Below are 21,874 nucleotides of genomic sequence, written 5' to 3'. Positions count from 1 at the left end.
GTGAGTATGAGAGAGGGCTGCTAACTTCAGTCACTTAGGAGATTAGCGGTCACCGGTGAGTCCTTCACGGGTGACCGCTAATCAGGGCGCGACACAGACAGAGCCGCAGCATGACCGTGAAGTCGGGTGAAGTTCACCCGAGTTCATTCTGACAGTGCGGCTCTGTCTGTGTCTGCTGTCATCTGCCATTCACCGCTGCTACATGGCTGTCTGTGTCTGCTGTCATCTGCCATTCAGCTCTGCTACATGGCTGTCTGTGTCTGCTGTCATCTGCCATTCAGCTCTGCTACATGGCTGTCTGTGTCTGCTGTCATCTGCCATTCACCGCTGCTACATGGCTCTGTCTGTGTCTGCTGTCATCTGCCATTCAGCTCTGCTACATGGCTGTCTGTGTCTGCTGTTAGCGGCCATGTAGCAGAGCTGAATGGCAGATGACATAGTAAAAACGCATCCCTACACATTACACACGCTTGGCAAGTCAATAAATAAAAAAAAAAAAAAAGGTGCCCAATGCATACGTCACGGAGCACATGATCTAAAGGATCGCACACAAAATTGACCAATTTAACATAGGCTACTAACGCACGTGTGACAGCAAATGAACGACCTACGTGAAATCTCATAGATCCCGTATGCAACCTGGGCGTGTCACATCGCAAATGCGATTGTACAACTAATTGCAACGTGTAAAGTAGGCTAAAGGGTCTGTGATTGTAAACGTCAGACAGTGTCACTCAGTCTGGGGGCGTGTCAGACTGCAACCAATCACAGATGCCAGTTGGTGATAAAATCAGAGAATATGTCTGAGGCTAATGAGTGGCCCCAGAAGTAGAAGATGCCAGGAGTACAGATGCACCAGTAATTCGGTAAGTATAGCGCGCCTCCCCAATCCAACTATCCTTTCCACCACTATTTCTAAGTGCCGGATTATGGTCCCCAATGTGACGATATGCCACTAGAAGCTACTAGAGACAGGAAGTCAAACACGCCTGTGGTCAGAAGCGAGAACGTCAGATAAGGTACACAGGGACTAAGCGAAGCTGAGCTCAGGGTACAAGCCGGAGGTCAGAAGCCAGGAAGTCAGATATGGTAAACAGGGAGCGAGCAGAGCTGAGGTCAGGGTACGAGCCGGAGGTCAGAAACCAGGAAGTCAGATAAGGTACACTCTGCATGGGCAGAGAATGGTAACAAAGGCCCGGGGTAGGGAAACAAGATCAGAACAACAAAACTCACGGGGCGCAGAGAACTCACAGTAGAACAGGCACTACGACTGGCAGCGTTCCAGGTGAAGTTGCTCTCTAAGGAAGCCGAGCCCTCACACAGAACGAGGCGCCTGAACACAGGCTCCTCCCCGCACCAGCGCAGTACCTGAAGGCTGATCAGCAACCTGTGACCTGGAGCATAATACAGACCACTGGCTCTGCTGGAGAGCACCGCAGATCATGACACCCATATTATATGGGGACCAGCGTCCGGCCAGACATTGGTCCAGGTGAGAATCAGGTTTTTTTATTATCCCAGTTAGACCTGTGGATCCAGGTCACTAGGGTGAAAAATCAAGGCCAAGAACCGCAGAAAAGCATGGACATGCCCATTCAGGTAATAACAAACAACCACCAGGGCGGGTCACAAGACGGTCAGGAAAACAGCGCCGGGGTCTGTGTGCGGGATTTCTGTAATCTCAGGCTTTGCTGGGACTGTGAACACAGCGTTTTATTAGCATGGATCTGCATAAAACCAAGGCAAAATCCATGCTGAAAAAACACCCAGTGTGAACCTAGCCTGAGGACCATTAGTGCACTCCTGCAGAACAGCTGAGGGTTATAGTCACAGAAGCCTTCACTTATACACAAAGATTATTGACTATTGGTCGTTTCTTCCACTTGTGTCTGACGTTCCCCGTCCTCCCGGATCCGCCATGTAACCTGCGGGTCACTCCAGAGCGCGGCGGCTCCAGGCTGGAGGGGTGCGATCATACACAGCTGCCATCACTGCTCCTCGCACTATTCTGCCATCTGGTGGCCACGCTTGGTATTGTGATATTATGGTCATTATTTTGTGCCCCTCGTCGGCCGCTCTTTACTGTCATTGTCCCTGGATGTTACTATTCCACATTTCAGCATCACTTGTGCAATGCGTCTCTGCCATCTGCTCTTATCTATAAAGGAATCACTTCCACATATTAGGGATCGTCTGTTCGCTGTCTCCCATCTGACACGGAATCTCTACAGAACTGAACGCCTTGTGTTCCTCCTTCTACTAACCCACAGCATATTAGAAAAGTGAGTACACCCCTAAATTACACCGGGAAGGGGCCGAGGAGTGGGGACATTACACCGGGAAGGGGCCGAGGAGTGGGGACATTACACTGGGAAGGGGCCAAGGAGTGGGGACATTACACCAGGAAGGGGCCGAGGAGTGGGGACATTACACCAGGAAGGGGTCGAGGAGTGGGGACATTACACCAGGAAGGGGCCGAGGAGTGGGGACATTACACCGGGAAGGGGCCAAGGAGTGGGGACATTAAACCAAGAAGGGGCCGAGGAGTGGGGACATTACACCGGGAAGGGGCCGAGGAGTGGGGACATTACACCAGGAAGGGGCCGAGGAGTGGGGACATTACACCAGGAAGGGGCCAAGGAGTGGGAACATTACACCAGGAAGGGGCTGAGGAGTGGGGACAATACACCAGGAAAGGGCCAAGGATTGGGGACATTACACCAGGAAGGGGCCGAGGAGTGGGGACATTACACCGGGAAGGGGCCGAGGAGTGGGGACATTACACCAAGAAGGGGCCGAGGAGTGGGGACAATACACCAGGAAGGGGCCGAGGAGTGGGGACATTACACCAGGAAGGGGCCGAGGAGTGGGACATTACACCAGGAAGGGGCCGAGGAGTGGGGACATTACACCAAGAAGGGGCCGAGGAGTGGGGACATTACACCGAGGAGAGGAGACATTACACCAAGAAGAGGCCGAGGAGTGGGGACAATACACCAGGAAGGGGCCAAGGAGTGGGAACATTACACCAGGAAGGGGCTGAGGAGTGGGGACAATACACCAGGAAAGGGCCAAGGATTGGGGACATTACACCAGGAAGGGGCCGAGGAGTGGGGACATTACACCGGGAAGGGGCCGAGAAGTGGGGACATTACACCGAGGAGAGGAGACATTACACCGGGAAGGGGCCGAGAAGTGGGGACATTACACCGGGAAGGGGCCGAGGAGTGGGCATATTACACCGGGAAGGGGCCGAGGAGTGTGGACATTACACCAGGAAGGGGCCGAGGAGTGTGGACATTACACCAGGAAGGGGGCGAGAAGTGGGGACAATACACCAAGAAATGGTCGAGGAGTGGGGACAATACACCAAGAAAGGGCCGAGGAGTTGAGACATCACTCCTCGGCCCCTTCCCAGTGTAATGTCCCCACTTCTCGGCCCCTTCCTAGTGTAATGTCCCCACTCCTCGGCCCCTTCCCGGTGTAGGGACATTACACCGGGAAGGGCCGAGGAGTGGGGACATTACACCAGGAATGGGCCGAGGAGTGGGGATATTACACCAGGAAAGGGCCGAGGAGTGGGGACATTACACCAGGAAAGGGCCGAGGAGTGGGGACATTACAACCAAGAAAGGGTCGAGGAGTGGGGACAATACACCAGGAAGGGGCCGAGGAGTGGGGACATTACACCAGGAAGGGGCCGAGGAGTGGGGACATTACACCGAGGAGAGGAGACATTACACCAAGAAGGAGCCGAGGAGTGGGGACAATACACCAGGAAGGGGCCAAGGAGTGGGAACATTACACCAGGAAGGGGCTGAGGAGTGGGGACAATACACCAGGAAAGGGCCAAGGAGTGGGGACATTACACTAGGAAGGGGCCGAGGAGTGGGGACATTACACCAAGAAAGGGCCGAGGAGTGGGGACATTACACTAGGAAGGGGCCGAGGAGTTGGGACATTACACCAAGAAGGGGCCGAGGAGTGGGGACATTACACTAGGAAGGGGCCGAGGAGTGGAGACATTACACTAGGAAGGGGCCGAGGAGTGGAGACATTACACCAAGAAAGGGCCGAGGAGTGGGGACATTACACCAGGAAAGGGCCGAGGAGTGGGGACATTACACCAAGAAAGGGCCGAGGAGTGGGGACATTACACCAAGAAAGGGCCGAGGAGTGGGGACATTACACCAAGAAAGGGCCGAGGAATGGGGACATTACACCAAGAAAGGGCCGAGGAATGGGGACATTACACCAAGAAAGGGCCGAGGAGTGGGGACATTACACTAGGAAGCGGCTGAGGAGTTGGGACATTACACCAAGAAGGGGCCGAGGAGTGGGGACATTACACTAGGAAGGGGCCGAGGAGTGGAGACATTACACTAGGAAGGGGCCGAGGAGTGGAGACATTACACCAAGAAAGGGCCGAGGAGTGGGGACATTACACCAAGAAAGGGCCGAGGAGTGGGGACATTACACTAGGAAGGGGCCGAGGAGTAGGGACATTACACTAGGAAGGGGCCGAGGAGTGGGGACATTATTGCATTATGAGGGAAGGGCAATGTGTACGTATTTATAGGGTTGAGAACGCTACAAGGGGCCATACATCTGCCTAACATGCCAGTGGTGGCCCGGGTCCATATTTTGCACTGGGGTCAATAAGACTCTAGTTACGCCACTGGTGGTTGAACCAATATCCCCCAGCAGCACTCGTCTTTCCTGAGGCCATATATTAAACAGAACTTTCCTTTATTCCTATATCCAATCACTCGCTTCTGTCACCTACATCTTAAATATATCTCCAGAATCCGACACTTTCTCACCTTTGAAACTGCAGAAAGTCTGACTGTCATTCCTGTATATGATCGGCTTTACTCATGCAGCGCTCTACTGATCAGTCTCACTATTAAAAGAACATTCCTCTCTCCAATCCACAATGAAGGAGTCAGCCAAGATCGTATTTCTGTCCAGTCAGTACACGGATGCCTCTGCCCTGTGCCAGTGATTGCACTGGTTACCCAGCCTCTACAGAACACTATATAAACTTCACTCTCACCCACAAAGCTCTACACAGATCTGCCCTTCCCTACATCTCCTCCTCATCTCTGTCTATCACCTACCCGTCCTCTCCACAGATCTGCACTGCTCTACATCTCCTCCTCATCTCTGTCTATCACCTACCCGTCCTCTCCACAGTACTGCACCTCCCTACATCTCCTCCTCATCTCTGTCTATCACCTACCCGTCCTCTCCACAGTTCTGCACCTCCCTACATCTCCTCCTCATCTCTGTCTATCACCTACCCATCCTCTCCACAGTTCTGCACCTCCCTACATCTCCTCCTCATCTCTGTCTATCACCTACCCGTCCTCTCCACAGATCTGCACTGCCCTACATCTCCTCCTCATCTCTGTCTACCATCCTGCACATCCTCTCCACAGTCCTGCACTGCCCTACATCTCCTCCTCATCTCTGTCTATCACCTACCCGTCCTCTCCACAGTCCTGCACTGCCCTACATCTCCTCCTCATCTCTGTCTATCACCTACCCGTCCTCTCCACAGCTCTGTACCCCCATATATCTCATCCCTCATCTCTGTCTATCACCTACCTGTCCTCTCCACAGCTCTGTACCCCCATATATCTCATCCCTCATCTCTGTCTATCACCTACCTGTCCTCTCCACAGCTCTGCACCTCCATATATCTCATCCCTCATCTCTGTCTATCACCTACCTGTCCTCTCCACAGCTCTGCACCTCCATATACCTCATCCCTCATCTCTGTCTATCACCTACCTGTCCTCTCCACAGCTCTGCACCCCCATATATCTCATCCCTCATCTCTGTCTATCACCTACCTGTCCTCTCCACATTTCCGCACCCCTCTACATCTCCTCCTCATCGCTATCACTTACCCATCCTCTCCACATTTCCGCACCCCTCTACATCTCCTCCTCATCGCTATCACTTACCCATCCTCTCCACAGTTCTGCACCTTCCTACATCTCCTCCTCATCTCTGTCTATCACCCTCCCCGTCCTCTCCACAGTTCTGCACCGCCCTACATGTCCTCTGGCTGCGGAGTATGTTGGTACTATATAAATAACTATTACTATTATTATCTACAGGGGGTTTCTTATAGACTAGTCGATGAGATCCATTAGCTCATGTGAGAAACAGGGTGTCAGAGCCTCCTCACCTGTGAACATCCTGGTAATGGCCTTGTTCTGCCTCCGCGCAGAGCACACCATTAGTAGCCACGGAGGGAGAAGCTCGTGGTGAGAAGCCAGCAGCTCCGCGATGGTGCACCCAGAATCTCCAGAAAAGCCATCGGATCGACAACAGCAGCACATCTCATCCAGCGAGTCCACCAGGAGCAGGAGGTTCTGCGAGGGCGGTGGCAGCTCCGCCAGCGGGGTCAGGACCGCCCTACAAAATACAGACTGTCAGTGAGCCCATCCCCTGCAGAGCATCTCCACTAACAATGGAATGCGCTACAGAGCTTCTCCACCTACCAGTGATGACACACCCTGCAGAGGGGCTCCACCTACCGGTGATGACACACCCTGCAGAGCGGCTCCACCTACCGGTGATGAGACACCCTGCAGAGCGGCTCCACCTACCGGTGATGACACACCCTGCAGAGGGGCTCCACCTACCGGTGATGACACACCCTGCAGAGGGTCTCCACCTACCGGTGATGAGACACCCTGCAGAGGGGCTCCACCTACCGGTGATGAGACACCCTGCAGAGGGGCTCCACCTACCAGTGATGAGACACCCTGCAGAGGGGCTCCACCTACCGGTGATGACACACCCTGCAGAGGGGCTCCACCTACCGGTGATGAGACACCCTGCAGAGGGGCTCCACCTACCGGTGATGAGACACCCTGCAGAGGGGCTCCACCTACCGGTGATGAGACACCCTGCAGAGGGGCTCCACCTACCGGTGATGAGACACCCTGCAGAGGGGCTCCACCTACCGGTGATGAGACACCCTGCAGAGGGGCTCCACCTACCAGTGATGACACACCCTGCAGAGGGGCTCCACCTACCGGTGATGAGACACCCTGCAGAGGGGCTCCACCTACCGGTGATGATCCACCTACCGGTGATGAGACACCCTGCAGAGCGGCTCCACCTACCGGTGATGAGACACCCTGCAGAGGGGCTCCACCTACCGGTGATGACACACCCTGCAGAGGGGCTCCACCTACCGGTGAGGACACACCCTGCAGAGGGTCTCCACCTACCGGTGATGAGACACCCTGCAGAGGGGCTCCACCTAATGGTGATGACACACCCTGCAGAGGGGCTCCACCTACCGGTGATGACACACCCTGCAGAGCGGCTCCACCTACCGGTGATGAGACACCCTGCAGAGGGGCTCCACCTACCGGTGATGAGACACCCTGCAGAGGGGCTCCACCTACCAGTGATGAGACACCCTGCAGAGGGGCTCCACCTACCGGTGATGACACACCCTGCAGAGGGGCTCCACCTACCGGTGATGACACACCCTGCAGAGGGGCTCCACCTACCGGTGATGACACACCCTGCAGAGGGGCTCCACCTACCGGTGATGACACACCCTGCAGAGGGGCTCCACCTACCAGTGATGAGACACCCTGCAGAGGGGCTCCACCTACCGGTGATGAGACACCCTGCAGAGGGGCTCCACCTACCAGTGATGACACACCCTGCAGAGCGGCTCCACCTACCGGTGATGAGACACCCTGCACAGGGGCTCCACCTACCGGTGATGACACACCCTGCAGAGCGGCTCCACCTACCGGTGATGACACACACTGCAGAGGGGCTCCACCTACCGGTGATGAGATACCCTGCAGAGGGGCTCCACCTACCGGTGATGACACACCCTGCAGAGGGGCTCCACCTACCGGTGATGACACACCCTGCAGAGGGACTCCACCTGCCAGTGATGACACACCCTGCAGAGGGGCTCCACCTACCGGTGATGACACACCCTGCAGAGCGGCTCCACCTACCGGTGATGACACACCCTGCAGAGCGGCTCCACCTACCGGTGATGAGACACCCTGCAGAGCGGCTCCACCTACCGGTGATGACACACCCTGCAGAGGGGCTCCACCTACCGGTGATGACACACCCTGCAGAGGGGCTCCATCTACCGGTGATGACACACCCTGCAGAGCGGCTCCACCTACCGGTGATGACACACCCTGCAGAGCGGCTCCACCTACCGGTGATGACACACCCTGCAGAGGGGCTCCACCTACCGGTGATGACACACCCTGCAGAGGGGCTCCACTTACCGGTGATGACACACCCTGCAGAGGGGCTCCACCTACCGGTGATGACACACCCTGCAGAGGGGCTCCACCTACCGGTGATGATCCACCTACCGGTGATGACACACCCTGCAGAGCGGCTCCACCTACCGGTGATGAGATGGTAGGTGGAGCCCCTCTGCAGGGGGTCTCATCACCGGTAGGTGGAGCTGCTCTGCAGGGTGAGATACCCTGCAGAGCGGCTCCACCTATTAGTGATGATGAGGCATCCTGCAGACAGACCGTAACTGGCAAGATGGCGGCTATACCAGCGTTGCCATCTAATAATTGCCTACAGTGAGGGGCTTGTGTTATTATGGGATGTTTTGTGATTAGTGCGCATGGTCCTCACCTTTTGAAGATTTCATGCAGATCTCCCCCACAGGTGGCGCTGTCGGGTGCCCCCTTGTAGCCGCTGATCAGGGGGCTCCTCTGCAGCTGCAGGGCCAGGCTCTGGATGAAGTGATGCGGGTCCAGGCTAGTGTGAGTGTGCGCCTGGCAGAAGTGGTGCGCCAGAACCCTGGAGCTGAGCCTTGCGTTCTTCCCGGCCTCCGAGGTAGGCCACAGGATCTCTGCACACAGGGCGGTCTTCCCTGCACCCGAGGCCCCTGTAATGAGGATGCCGGGGGCCCGAGCTCCACCCAGGCCCTCCAGACTGTGCTGAAGCCTCTGAAGGGCCCATTCCCGACAATAGAACGGCCGACCCCGCAGATAACTGGATGTCATCGCACAGGAAGGGCAGCCAACATGATGGAGGCAGCAAGTGGATGAGGCAGTGAGGTTCTGCACTGCGGAGAAAAAAAAGAGACCGTACATTACAATAACAGCGAGGAGAGCGCACTGCGGGAAAAGAGACCGTACATTACAATAACAGCGAGGAGAGCGCACTGCGGAGAAAAGAGACCGGACATTACAATTACAGCGAAGAGCCCGCAATGCGGAGAAAAGAGACCGGACATTACAATTACAGCGAAGAGCCCGCACTGCCGAGAAAAGAGACCGGACATTACAATTACAGCGAAGAGCCCGCAATGCGGAGAAAAGAGACCGGACATTGCATGAACAGCGAAGAGCCCGCACTGCCGAGAAAAGAGACTGGACATTACAATAACAGCGAGGAGAGCGCACTGCGGAAAAAAGAGACCGGACATTACAATTACAGCGAGGAGAGCGCACTGTGGAAAAAAAGAGACCGGACATTACAATAACAGTGGAGACCGCACTGTGGAGAGAAGAGACCGGACATTACAATAACAGTGAGGAGACCGCACTGCGGAGAAAAAAAGAGACCGTACATTACAATAACAGCAAGGAGAGCGCACTGTGGAGAAAAGAGACCGGACATTACAATAAGAGTGAGGGGACCGCACTGTAGAGAGAAGAGACCGGACATTACAATAAGAGTGAGGAGACCACACTGTGGAGAGAAGAGACCGGTCATTACAATAACAGTGAGGAGACCACACTGTGGAGAGAAGAGACCGGTCATTACAATAACAGTGAGGAGACCGCACTGTGGAGAAAAGAGACCGGACATTACAATAACAGTGAGGAGACCGCACTGTGGAGAGAAGAGACCGGTCATTACAATAACAGTGAGGAGACCGCACTGTGGAGAGAAGAGACCGGTCATTACAATAACAGTGAGGAGACCGCACTGTGGAGAGAAGAGACCGGTCATTACAATAACAGTGAGGAGACCGCACTGTGGAGAGAAGAGACCGGTCATTACAATAACAGTGAGGGGACCGCTCTGCGGAGAAAAGAGACCGGACATTACAATAACAGTGAGGGGACCGCACTGTGGAGAAAAGAGACCAGACATTACAATAACAGTGAGGAGACCGCACTGTGGAGAGAAGAGACCGGTCATTACAATAACAGTGAGGAGACCGCACTGCGGAGAAAAGAGACCGGACATTACAATAAGAGTGAGGAGACCACACTGTGGAGAAAAGAGACCGGACATTACAATAACAGTGAGGAGACCGCACTGCGGAGAAAAGAGACCGGACATTACAATAAGAGTGAGGAGACCGAACTGTGGAGAAAAGAGACCGGACATTACAATAACAGTGAGGAGACCGCACTGTGGAGAAAAGAGACCGGACATTACAATAAGAGTGAGGAGACCGAACTGTGGAGAAAAGAGACCGGACATTACAATAACAGTGAGGAGACCGCACTGTGGAGAAAAGAGACCAGACATTACAATAAGAGTGAGGAGACCGCACTGTGGAGAAAAGAGACCAGACATTACAATAAGAGTGAGGAGACCGCACTGTGGAGAAAAAGAGACCGGACATTACAATAACAGTGAGGAGACCGCACTGTGGAGAAAAGAGACCGGACATTACAATAAGAGTGAGGAGACCGAACTGTGGAGAAAAGAGACCGGACATTACAATAACAGTGAGGGGACCGCACTGTGGAGAGAAGAGACCGGTCATTACAATAAGAGTGAGGAGACCGCACTGCGGAGAAAAGAGACCGGACATTACAATAAGAGTGAGGAGACCGCACTGTGGAGAAAAGAGACCGGTCATTACAATAAGAGTGAGGAGACCGCACTGCGGAGAGAAGAGACCGGTCATTACAATAAGAGTGAGGAGACCGAACTGTGGAGAAAAGAGACCGGACATTACAATAACAGTGAGGGGACCGCTCTGCGGAGAAAAGAGACCGGACATTACAATAACAGTGAGGGGACCGCACTGTGGAGAAAAGAGACCAGACATTACAATAACAGTGAGGAGACCGCACTGTGGAGAGAAGAGACCGGTCATTACAATAACAGTGAGGAGACCGCACTGCGGAGAAAAGAGACCGGACATTACAATAAGAGTGAGGAGACCACACTGCGGAGAAAAGAGACCGGACATTACAATAACAGTGAGGAGACCGCACTGCGGAGAAAAGAGACCGGACATTACAATAAGAGTGAGGAGACCGAACTGTGGAGAAAAGAGACCGGACATTACAAGAACAGTGAGGAGACCGAACTGTGGAGAAAAGAGACCAGACATTACAATAAGAGTGAGGAGACCGCACTGTGGAGAAAAGAGACCAGACATTACAATAAGAGTGAGGAGACCGCACTGTGGAGAAAAAGAGACCGGACATTACAATAACAGTGAGGAGACCGCACTGTGGAGAAAAGAGACCGGACATTACAATAAGAGTGAGGAGACCGAACTGTGGAGAAAAGAGACCGGACATTACAATAACAGTGAGGGGACCGCACTGTGGAGAAAAGAGACCGGACATTACAATAACAGTGAGGAGACCGCACTGTGGAGAGAAGAGACCGGTCATTACAATAAGAGTGAGGAGACCGCACTGCGGAGAAAAGAGACCGGACATTACAATAAGAGTGAGGAGACCGCACTGTGGAGAAAAGAGACCGGTCATTACAATAAGAGTGAGGAGACCGCACTGCGGAGAGAAGAGACCGGTCATTACAATAAGAGTGAGGAGACCGAACTGTGGAGAAAAGAGACCGGACATTACAATAACAGTGAGGGGACCGCACTGCAGAGAAAAGAGACCGGACATTACAATAAGAGTGAGGGGACCGAACTGTGGAGAAAAGAGACCGGACATTACAATAAGAGTGAGGAGACCGCACTGTGGAGAAAAGAGACCGGACATTACAATAACAGTGAGGAGACCGCACTGTGGAGAGAAGAGACCGGTCATTACAATAACAGTGAGGAGACCGCACTGTGGAGAGAAGAGACCGGTCATTACAATAACAGTGAGGAGACCGCACTGCGGAGAAAAGAGACCGGACATTACAATAAGAGTGAGGAGACCACACTGCGGAGAAAAGAGACCGGACATTACAATAACAGTGAGGGGACCGCACTGCAGAGAAAAGAGACCGGACATTACAATAAGAGTGAGGGGACCGAACTGTGGAGAAAAGAGACCGGACATTACAATAAGAGTGAGGAGACCGCACTGTGGAGAAAAGAGACCGGACATTACAATAAGAGTGAGGAGACCGAACTGTGGAGAAAAGAGACCGGACATTACAATAAGAGTGAGGAGACCGCACTGTGGAGAAAAGAGACCGGACATTACAATAAAAGTGAGGAGACCGCACTGTGGAGAAAAGAGACCGGACATTACAATAAGAGTGAGGGGACCGCACTGTAGAGAGAAGAGACCGGACATTACAATAAGAGTGAGGAGACCACACTGTGGAGAGAAGAGACCGGTCATTACAATAACAGTGAGGAGACCACACTGTGGAGAGAAGAGACCGGTCATTACAATAACAGTGAGGAGACCGCACTGTGGAGAAAAGAGACCGGACATTACAATAACAGTGAGGAGACCGCACTGCGGAGAAAAGAGACCGGACATTACAATAAGAGTGAGGAGACCGCACTGTGGAGAAAAGAGACCGGACATTACAATAACAGTGAGGAGACCGCACTGTGGAGAAAAGAGACCGGACATTACAATAAGAGTGAGGAGACCGAACTGTGGAGAGAAGAGACCGGTCATTACAATAAGAGTGAGGGGACCGAACTGTGGAGAAAAGAGACCGGACATTACAAGAACAGTGAGGAGACCGAACTGTGGAGAAAAGAGACCAGACATTACAATAAGAGTGAGGAGACCGCACTGTGGAGAAAAGAGACCAGACATTACAATAAGAGTGAGGAGACCGCACTGTGGAGAAAAAGAGACCGGACATTACAATAACAGTGAGGAGACCGCACTGTGGAGAAAAGAGACCGGACATTACAATAAGAGTGAGGAGACCGAACTGTGGAGAAAAGAGACCGGACATTACAATAACAGTGAGGGGACCGCACTGTGGAGAAAAGAGACCGGACATTACAATAACAGTGAGGAGACCGCACTGTGGAGAGAAGAGACCGGTCATTACAATAAGAGTGAGGAGACCGCACTGCGGAGAAAAGAGACCGGACATTACAATAAGAGTGAGGAGACCGCACTGTGGAGAAAAGAGACCGGTCATTACAATAAGAGTGAGGAGACCGCACTGCGGAGAGAAGAGACCGGTCATTACAATAAGAGTGAGGAGACCGAACTGTGGAGAAAAGAGACCGGACATTACAATAACAGTGAGGGGACCGCACTGCAGAGAAAAGAGACCGGACATTACAATAAGAGTGAGGGGACCGAACTGTGGAGAAAAGAGACCGGACATTACAATAAGAGTGAGGAGACCGCACTGTGGAGAAAAGAGACCGGACATTACAATAACAGTGAGGAGACCGCACTGTGGAGAGAAGAGACCGGTCATTACAATAACAGTGAGGAGACCGCACTGTGGAGAGAAGAGACCGGTCATTACAATAACAGTGAGGAGACCGCACTGCGGAGAAAAGAGACCGGACATTACAATAAGAGTGAGGAGACCACACTGCGGAGAAAAGAGACCGGACATTACAATAACAGTGAGGGGACCGCACTGCAGAGAAAAGAGACCGGACATTACAATAAGAGTGAGGGGACCGAACTGTGGAGAAAAGAGACCGGACATTACAATAAGAGTGAGGAGACCGCACTGTGGAGAAAAGAGACCGGACATTACAATAAGAGTGAGGAGACCGAACTGTGGAGAAAAGAGACCGGACATTACAATAAGAGTGAGGAGACCGCACTGTGGAGAAAAGAGACCGGACATTACAATAAAAGTGAGGAGACCGCACTGTGGAGAAAAGAGACCGGACATTACAATAAGAGTGAGGGGACCGCACTGTAGAGAGAAGAGACCGGACATTACAATAAGAGTGAGGAGACCACACTGTGGAGAGAAGAGACCGGTCATTACAATAACAGTGAGGAGACCACACTGTGGAGAGAAGAGACCGGTCATTACAATAACAGTGAGGAGACCGCACTGTGGAGAAAAGAGACCGGACATTACAATAACAGTGAGGAGACCGCACTGCGGAGAAAAGAGACCGGACATTACAATAAGAGTGAGGAGACCGCACTGTGGAGAAAAGAGACCGGACATTACAATAACAGTGAGGAGACCGCACTGTGGAGAAAAGAGACCGGACATTACAATAAGAGTGAGGGGACCGAACTGTGGAGAAAAGAGACCGGACATTACAATAAGAGTGAGGAGACCGCACTGTGGAGAGAAGAGACCGGTCATTACAATAAGAGTGAGGAGACCGCACTGTGGAGAGAAGAGACCGGTCATTACAATAAGAGTGAGGAGACCGCACTGTGGAGAAAAGACTCCGGACATTACAATAACAGCAAGGTGAACCACACCTGAGAGAGTGAAAGAGAGCAGTCCAGCGAGAGGGAGACAGGAAGAGAGGGCAGCCATGACGGAGAATAATCCAGAGAGCGTGCAGCAGAGAGAGAGAGAGACAGGAAGAGAACGCAGCCGTGATAGAGAGTGGTCTGGAGAGCGAGCGGCCCAGAGACAGGAAGAGAGCGAGTGGCCCAAAGAGAAACATGAATAGAGCGCGGCCATGACAGACAGTGGTCCACAGCACAAGCAGCCTAGAGAGAGACAGGAAGAGAGTGTGACCTGGAAAGAGACTACAGCCTGGAGAGAAATAGGAAAGATAGCGCGACCATGACAGACAGTGGTCTAGAGCGCGAGCAGCCCAAAGAGAGAGACAGGAAAAGAGCGAGGCCCGAAGAGAGACAGGAAAAGAGCGAGGCCCGAAGAGAGAGACAGGAAAAGAGCGAGGCCCGAAGAGAGAGACAGGAAAAGAGCGAGGCCCGAAGAGAGAGACAGGAAAAGAGCGAGGCCCGAAGAGAGAGACAGGAAAAGAGCGAGGCCCGAAGAGAGACAGGAAAAGAGCGAGGCCCGAAGAGAGACAGGAAAAGAGCGCAGCCTGAAGAGAGACAGGAAAAGAGCGCAGCCTGAAGAGAGACAGGAAAAGAGCGCAGCCTGAAGAGAGACAGGAAAAGAGCGAGGACACAAGAGAAACAGGAAAAGAGCGAGGCCACAAGAGAAACAGGAAAAGAGTGAGGCCTGAAGAGAGAAACAGGAAAAGAGCGAGGCCACAAGAGAAACAGGAAAAGAGTGAGGCCTGAAGAGAGAGACAGGAAAAGAGCGAGGCCACAAGAGAAACAGGAAAAGAGCGAGGCCCGAAGAGAGAGACAGGAAAAGAGTGAGGCCCGAAGAGAGAGACAGGAAAAGAGCGAGGCCCGAAGAGAGAGACAGGAAAAGAGCGAGGCCCGAAGAGAGAGACAGGAAAAGAGCGAGGCCCGAAGAGAGAGACAGGAAATGAGCGAGGCCCGAAGAGAGAGACAGGAAAAGAGCGAGGCCCGAAGAGAGAGACAGGAAAAGAGCGAGGCCCGAAGAGAGAGACAGGAAAAGAGCGAGGCCCGAAGAGAGACAGGAAATGAGCGAGGCCCGAAGAGAGAGACAGGAAAAGAGCGAGGCCCGAAGAGAGACAGGAAAAGAGCGAGGCCCGAAGAGAGACAGGAAAAGAGCGAGGCCTGAAGAGAGAGACAGGAAAAGAGCGAGGCCAGAAGAGAGACAGGAAAAGAGCGAGGCCCGAAGAGAGACAGGAAAAGAGCGTGGCCTGAAGAGAGACAGGAAAAGAGCTTGGCCTGAAGAGAGAGACAGGAAAAGAGCGAGGCCAGAAGAGAAACAGGAAAAGAGCGAGGCCCGAAGAGAGACAGGAAAAGAGCGCGGCCTGAAGAGAGACAGGAAAAGAGCGAGGCCCGAAGAGAGACAGGAAAAGAGCGCAGCCTAAAGAGAGAAAAGAAGAGAGCGAGGCCCGAAGAGAGACAGGAAAAGAGCGAGGCCTGAAGAGAGACAGGAAAAGAGCGAGGCCTGAAGAGAGACATGAATAGAGCACGGCCATGACAGACAGTGGTCCACAGCACAAGCAGCCTAGAGAGAAACAGGAAGAGAGCGTGACCTGGAAAGAGACTACAGCTTGGAGAGAAATAGGAAAGATAGCGCGACCATGACAGACAGTGGTCTAGAGCGCGAGCGGCCCAAAGAGAGACAGGAAGAGAGCTCGGCCAAGACAGATAGTGGTCAGGAGAATAAGCAGCCAAGACAGGAATAGAGTGCGGGCTGGAGAGAGATAGGAAGAGCGCCTCTGTGACAGTCAGGAAAAGAGCGCGGCCTGAAGAGAGACAGGAAAAGAGCGCGGCCTGAAGAGAGACAGGAAAAGAGCGCGGCCTGAAGAATGACAGGAAAAGAGCGCGGCCTGAAGAAAGACAGGAAAAGAGCGAGGCCTGAAGAGAGAGACAGGAAAAGAGCGCGGCCTGAAGAGAGACAGGAAAAGAGCGCGGCCTGAAGAGAGAAAAGAGAGCGTGGCCGTGACAGAGCATAGTGGTGTCACTGTCATCTCTCTGTATTTAGAGACTTTTGACAGGTTCAGGTCCGGAGCCTCGCTATGCTCTGAGACTCATATGTGTTTTCCTTTGCTTTGGTGTATGAAGGGTTAATGTCAGCTTTATTTCCAGCAGCTTTCTAGCAGTCCAGGTCAGGTGCAGCCGCTCTGTGACCATGCCCACCACCTTCAAATAGTGGAAATGCCTATCAACCTTTGCTGTTGATAGAATCCATTCTGTCCTGGCCACCTAGATGGAAGGAGCTGCTGGGGTTCTGACCTGAGCCCATCCATCTGGCTGCAGCTGTGGAGTTTGTGTTGCATCCTTTTCCCCAGTTTGTCTTTCTACCCCCTGTGTTATATTAGTGCAGCAGTGGGACTAGTGTTTCTCACCTGCCAGCTCACTAGCGATGGTCAGCTCACAGCTTTGAGAGGACACTAAGTATCCTGCTCAATGACAGGTTGAAAGACCCCATATAGGGCTGGCTAGGAGTGTAGGGTACAGTTGCAGGTGAGCACAGGAGGTGTCCCATCTTCCCCCTGCCTAACGCCAGGGCCCACCATTGTTAAAGTGTCCCCCTTTGTATGTGGTGTTTTTGTAGTGCACCAGACAACCGCAGGTGTGAGTGCAACTGTCACGCTGTGTAAGCGAACCTCTCCAACTCCATGCGTAACAAGTGGCCCAGAGAGCAAGCAGCCCAGAGAGACAGGCAAATAGCACGACCTGGAGAACCAGGAAGAGAGTCCAGCCGTGATAAAAAGAGGTCCAGAGAGCGATCGGCCCAAAAACAGACAATAAGACAGCGCGACTGACAGAGTGGTCCAGAGAGACAGGAAGAGAGCGAGCGGCCATGGGAGAGACAGGAAAAGAGTGAGCGGCCCAGAGAGAGAGAGAGAGAGAGAGACAGGAAGAGAGCGAGCGGCCCCAGAGAGAGAGAGACAGGAAGAGAGCGAGCGGCCGCAGAGAGAGACAGGAAGAGAGCGAGCGGTCCCAGAGAGAGAGAGAGACAGGAAGAGAGCGAGCGGTCCCAGAGAGAGAGAGAGAGACAGGAAGAGAGCGAGCGGCCCCAGAGAGAGAGAGAGAGAGACAGGAAGAGAGCGAGCGGCCCAGAGAGAGAGACAGGAAGAGAGCGAGCGGCCCCGAGAGAGAGAGACAGGAAGAGAGCGAGCGGCCCAGAGAGAGAGACACAGGAAGAGAGCGAGCGGCCCCAGAGAGAGAGAGACAGGAAGAGAGCGAGCGGCCGCAGAGAGAGACAGGAAGAGAGCGAGCGGTCCCAGAGAGAGAGAGACAGGAAGAGAGCGAGCGGTCCCAGAGAGAGAGAGAGAGACAGGAAGAGAGCGAGCGGCCCCAGAGAGAGAGAGAGAGACAGGAAGAGAGCGAGCGGCCCAGAGAGAGAGACAGGAAGAGAGCGAGCGGCCCCGAGAGAGAGAGAGAGACAGGAAGAGAGCGAGCGGCCCCAGAGAGAGAGAGACAGGAAGAGAGCGAGCGGCCCCAAAGAGAGAGAGAGACAGGAAAAGAGTGAGCTGCCCCAGAGAGAGAGACAGGAAGAGAGCGAGCGGTCCCAGAGAGAGAGACAGGAAGAGAGCGAGCGGCCCCAGAGAGAGAGAGAGAGACAGGAAGAGAGCGAGCGGCCCCAGAGAGAGAGAGAGAGACAGGAAGAGAGCGAGCGGCCCCAGAGAGAGAGAGAGAGAGACAGGAAGAGAGCGAGCGGCCCCAGAGAGAGAGAGAGACAGGAAGAGAGCGAGCGGCCCCAGAGAGAGAGAGAGACAGGAAGAGAGCGAGCGGCCCCAGAGAGAGAGAGAGAGACAGGAAGAGAGCGAGCGGCCCCAGAGAGAGAGAGACAGGAAGAGAGCGAGCGGCCCCAGAGAGAGAGAGACAGGAAGAGAGCGAGCGGCCCCAGAGAGAGAGAGACAGGAAGAGAGCGAGCGGCCCAGAGAGAGAGAGAGAAAGGAAGAGAGCTAGCGGTCCAGAGAGAGAGACAGGAAGAGAGCTAGCGGTCCAGAGAGAGATACAGGAAGAGAGCTAGCGGCCCAGAGAGAGAGAGAGAGAGACAGGAAGAGAGCGAGCGGCCCAGAGAGAGAGACAGGAAGAGAGCGAGTGGCCCAGAGAGAGAGACAGGAAGAGAGCGAGTGGCCCAGAGAGAGACACAGGAAGAGAGCGAGCGGCCCAGAGAGAGAGACACAGGAAGAGAGCGAGCGGCCCAGAGAGAGACAGGAAGAGAGCAGCCATGACAGAGACAAGTCAAAGAGGGGCCATGAGACTGACAGGAAGAGGGAGCGACTATGAGACAGCGGCCCAGAAAGAGAGTGTGAGAGAAAGAGTGAGAGTGTGAAAGTGAGAAAGACCCAAAAGTGGGGAAAAAAAAAAGCATAGCCCAGAAAGATAGGAAGAGATGGTCAAGATAGGGAGACATGAAGCAAGTGTCCCAGAGACAAAAAGGAAGAGCGGCAGAGACAGACGGGAAGAGAGCGGCCTCGAGAAAGCGACAGGAAAGCCCAGAGAGAGATAGGAAGAGAGAGTGGCCCATAGAGAAGGATAGGAAGGGAGCCAAATTAAGAGAAACCAGCGCGGAGAAAGACAGGAGAGCGGCCCAGAGAGAGAGAGCGCGGCTCAGAGAAACACGAGAAGAGCAGCCAAGAGAGAGTGAAAGGTCTAGCGTGACCAGAGGAAGACACGGGAACAGAAAGCGGCCCAGAGAGGCCCACGGGAAAAGAAAGCTGCCAAGAGAGGCCCACGGGACAGAGGCCCACGGAAGAAGAAAGCGGCCCAGAGAGGCCCACGGGACAGAGGCCCACGGAAGAAGAAAGCGGCCCAGAGAGGCCCACGGGAAAAGAAAGCAGCCCAGAGAGGCCCACGGGAAAAGAAAGCAGCCCAGAGAGGCCCACGGGAAAAGAAAGCGGCCCAGAGAGGCCCACGGGAAAAGAAAGCAGCCCAGAGAGGCCCACGGGAAAAGAAAGCTGCCAAGAGAGGCCCACGGGAAAAGAAAGTGGCCCAGAGAGGCCCACGAGAAAAGAAAGCGGCCCAGAGAGGCCCACGGGAAAAGAAAGCGGCCCAGAGAGGCCCACGGGAAAAGAAAGCGGCCCTGAGAGGCCCACGAGAAAAGAAAGCGGCCCAGAGAGGCCCACGGGAAAAGAAAGCGGCCCAGAGAGGCCCACGGGAAAAGAAAGCGGCCCAGAGAGGCCCACGAGAAAAGAAAGCGGCCCAGAGAGGCCCACGGGAAAAGAAAGCGGCCCAGAGAGGCCCACGAGAAAAGAAAGCGGCCCAGAGAGGCCCACGGGAAAAGAAAGCGGCCCAGAGAGGCCCACGGGAAAAGAAAGCAGCCCAGAGAGGCCCACGGGAAAAGAAAGCGGCCCAGAAAGGCCCACGGGCAAAGAAAGCGGCCCAGAAAGTCCCACGGGAAAAGAAAAAGGCCCAAAAGGTATCGGGGTGCAGGCTCTTGACCTCTGGGGTGTAACGGGTATGTGGGTGTCATGTCAGTATACCTGGGTAGCAGGAGAGGACAGGGCAGTATGGGGGCCGTCACCTGTGGACAGGGCAGTATGGGGGCCGTCACCTGTGGACAGGGCAGTATGGGGGCAGTCACCTGTGGACAGGGCAGTATAGGGGCAGTCACCTGTGGACAGGGCAGTGGACAGGGCAGTATGGGGGCTGTCACCTGTGGACAGGGCAGTATGGGGGCAGTCACCTGTGGACAGGGCAGTATGGGGGCAGTCACCTGTGGACAGGGCAGTGGACAGGGCAGTATGGGGGCTGTCACCTGTGGACAGGGCAGTATGGGGGCTGTCACCTGTGGACAGGGCAGTATGGGGGCAGTCACCTGTGGACAGGGCAGTATGGGGGCTGTCACCTGTGGACAGGGCAGTATGGGGGCTGTCACCTGTGGACAGGGCAGTATGGGGGCTGTCACCTGTGGACAGGGCAGTATGGGGGCTGTCACCTGTGGACAGGGCAGTGGACAGGGCAGTATGGGGGCTGTCACCTGTGGACAGGGCAGTATGGGGGCAGTCACCTGTGGACAGGGCAGTATGGGGGCAGTCACCTGTGGACAGGGCAGTGGACAGGGCAGTATGGGGGCTGTCACCTGTGGACAGGGCAGTATGGGGGCTGTCACCTGTGGATAGGGCAGTATGGGGGCAGTCACCTGTGGACAGGGCAGTATGAGGGCAGTCACCTGTGGGCCGCAGTCACTCTGTGCCCATCCTCCGCCGTCTTCTGTCCTCGGGTCACACTGTATTTGCTGCAGTCTCTTCTGATCTCAGTGGCTGGCGGTCCATGGTTCGGTCTCTTGTTATGTTGTGGTCCAGATGAAGTGGTCTCTTCACAAAACTGACTGTACTCTCGGCTCTCACACTAGGCTGTCTCTCCACCTTCTTTTATACACGGAGTCTCAGGAACACTCTTCTGAAAGTTTTCTCATACTTCGTCTCAGAAGCTAACTTCTTTCTCCTGCACTCTCTTCTCCCCTGCACTCTCTTCTCCCCTGCACTCTCTTCTCCCCTGCACTCTCTTCTCCCCTGCACTCTCTTCTCCCCTGCACTCTCTTCTCCCCTGCTGACTTCCTCCTGGACACTCGTTTCCCCTGCACTCTCTTCTCCCCTGCACTCTCTTCTCCCCTGCACTCTCTTCTCCCCTGCACTCTCTTCTCCCCTGCACTCTCTTCTCCCCTGCACTCTCTTCTCCCCTGCACTCTCTTCTCCCCTGCTGACTTCCTCTTGGACACTCGTTTCCCCTGCTGTTTCTTCACTTCTGCTGTCTCGTCTGTCCTGCTCTCTCTTTTTTTTCTCTTGCACTCCCTACTGCACTTTCCCTGCACTCTGCCCAGCTGTCTTCTGTACTCTTTTCTCCCTCTGCTGTCTCTTCTCCTGTGCAGTCTCTCTCTTCTCCCCTGCACTCTGCTGTCTCTTCTCCTGTGCAGTCTCTCTCTTCTCCCCTGCACTCTGCTGTCTCTTCTCCCCTCTGCTGACTTCCTCCGCTGTCTGTCCCGGGGGTGGCCGCAGGTTCCGCCTCTCCCCTCTCCCGCACACCCGGCTCTGCCCCGTCAGGTTCCGGCCATTCCCAGCATTCCAGGAGAGATACATTGTATCTACTGAGCGTAAACACTGAGATACACTGTACACAGGTGAGAAGAGATATAGTATCGCACAGGAGAGGATTAGATACACAGCTCAGCAGACAGTATCACATAGGATAGGATTAGATACATGGCTCAGCAGACAGTATCACACAGGAGAGGATTAGATACACAGCTCAGC

The 21,874-nt window shown here is 54.2% G+C and overlaps 1 protein-coding gene across 1 annotated transcript in view; it reads right to left on the bottom strand.

The window, feature by feature from the left end:
* Positions 1-21,614, bottom strand: part of LOC142292380 (uncharacterized) — a 39,872-nt gene extending 18,258 nt beyond the window's left edge. The window contains 3 exon segments of the mRNA XM_075337710.1: positions 6,200-6,429; positions 8,665-9,100; positions 20,794-21,614. Of these exon segments, the coding sequence (XP_075193825.1) occupies positions 6,200-6,429; positions 8,665-9,038 (604 nt within the window). The 5' untranslated portion in view covers positions 9,039-9,100; positions 20,794-21,614.
* Positions 21,615-21,874: the final 260 nt, after the last annotated feature.

This window comes from Anomaloglossus baeobatrachus, chromosome 2 (assembly GCF_048569485.1).
Source record: "Anomaloglossus baeobatrachus isolate aAnoBae1 chromosome 2, aAnoBae1.hap1, whole genome shotgun sequence".
Lineage (NCBI taxonomy): Eukaryota > Metazoa > Chordata > Amphibia > Anura > Aromobatidae > Anomaloglossus > Anomaloglossus baeobatrachus.
This window is presented reverse-complemented; position numbering and strand designations above follow the sequence as displayed.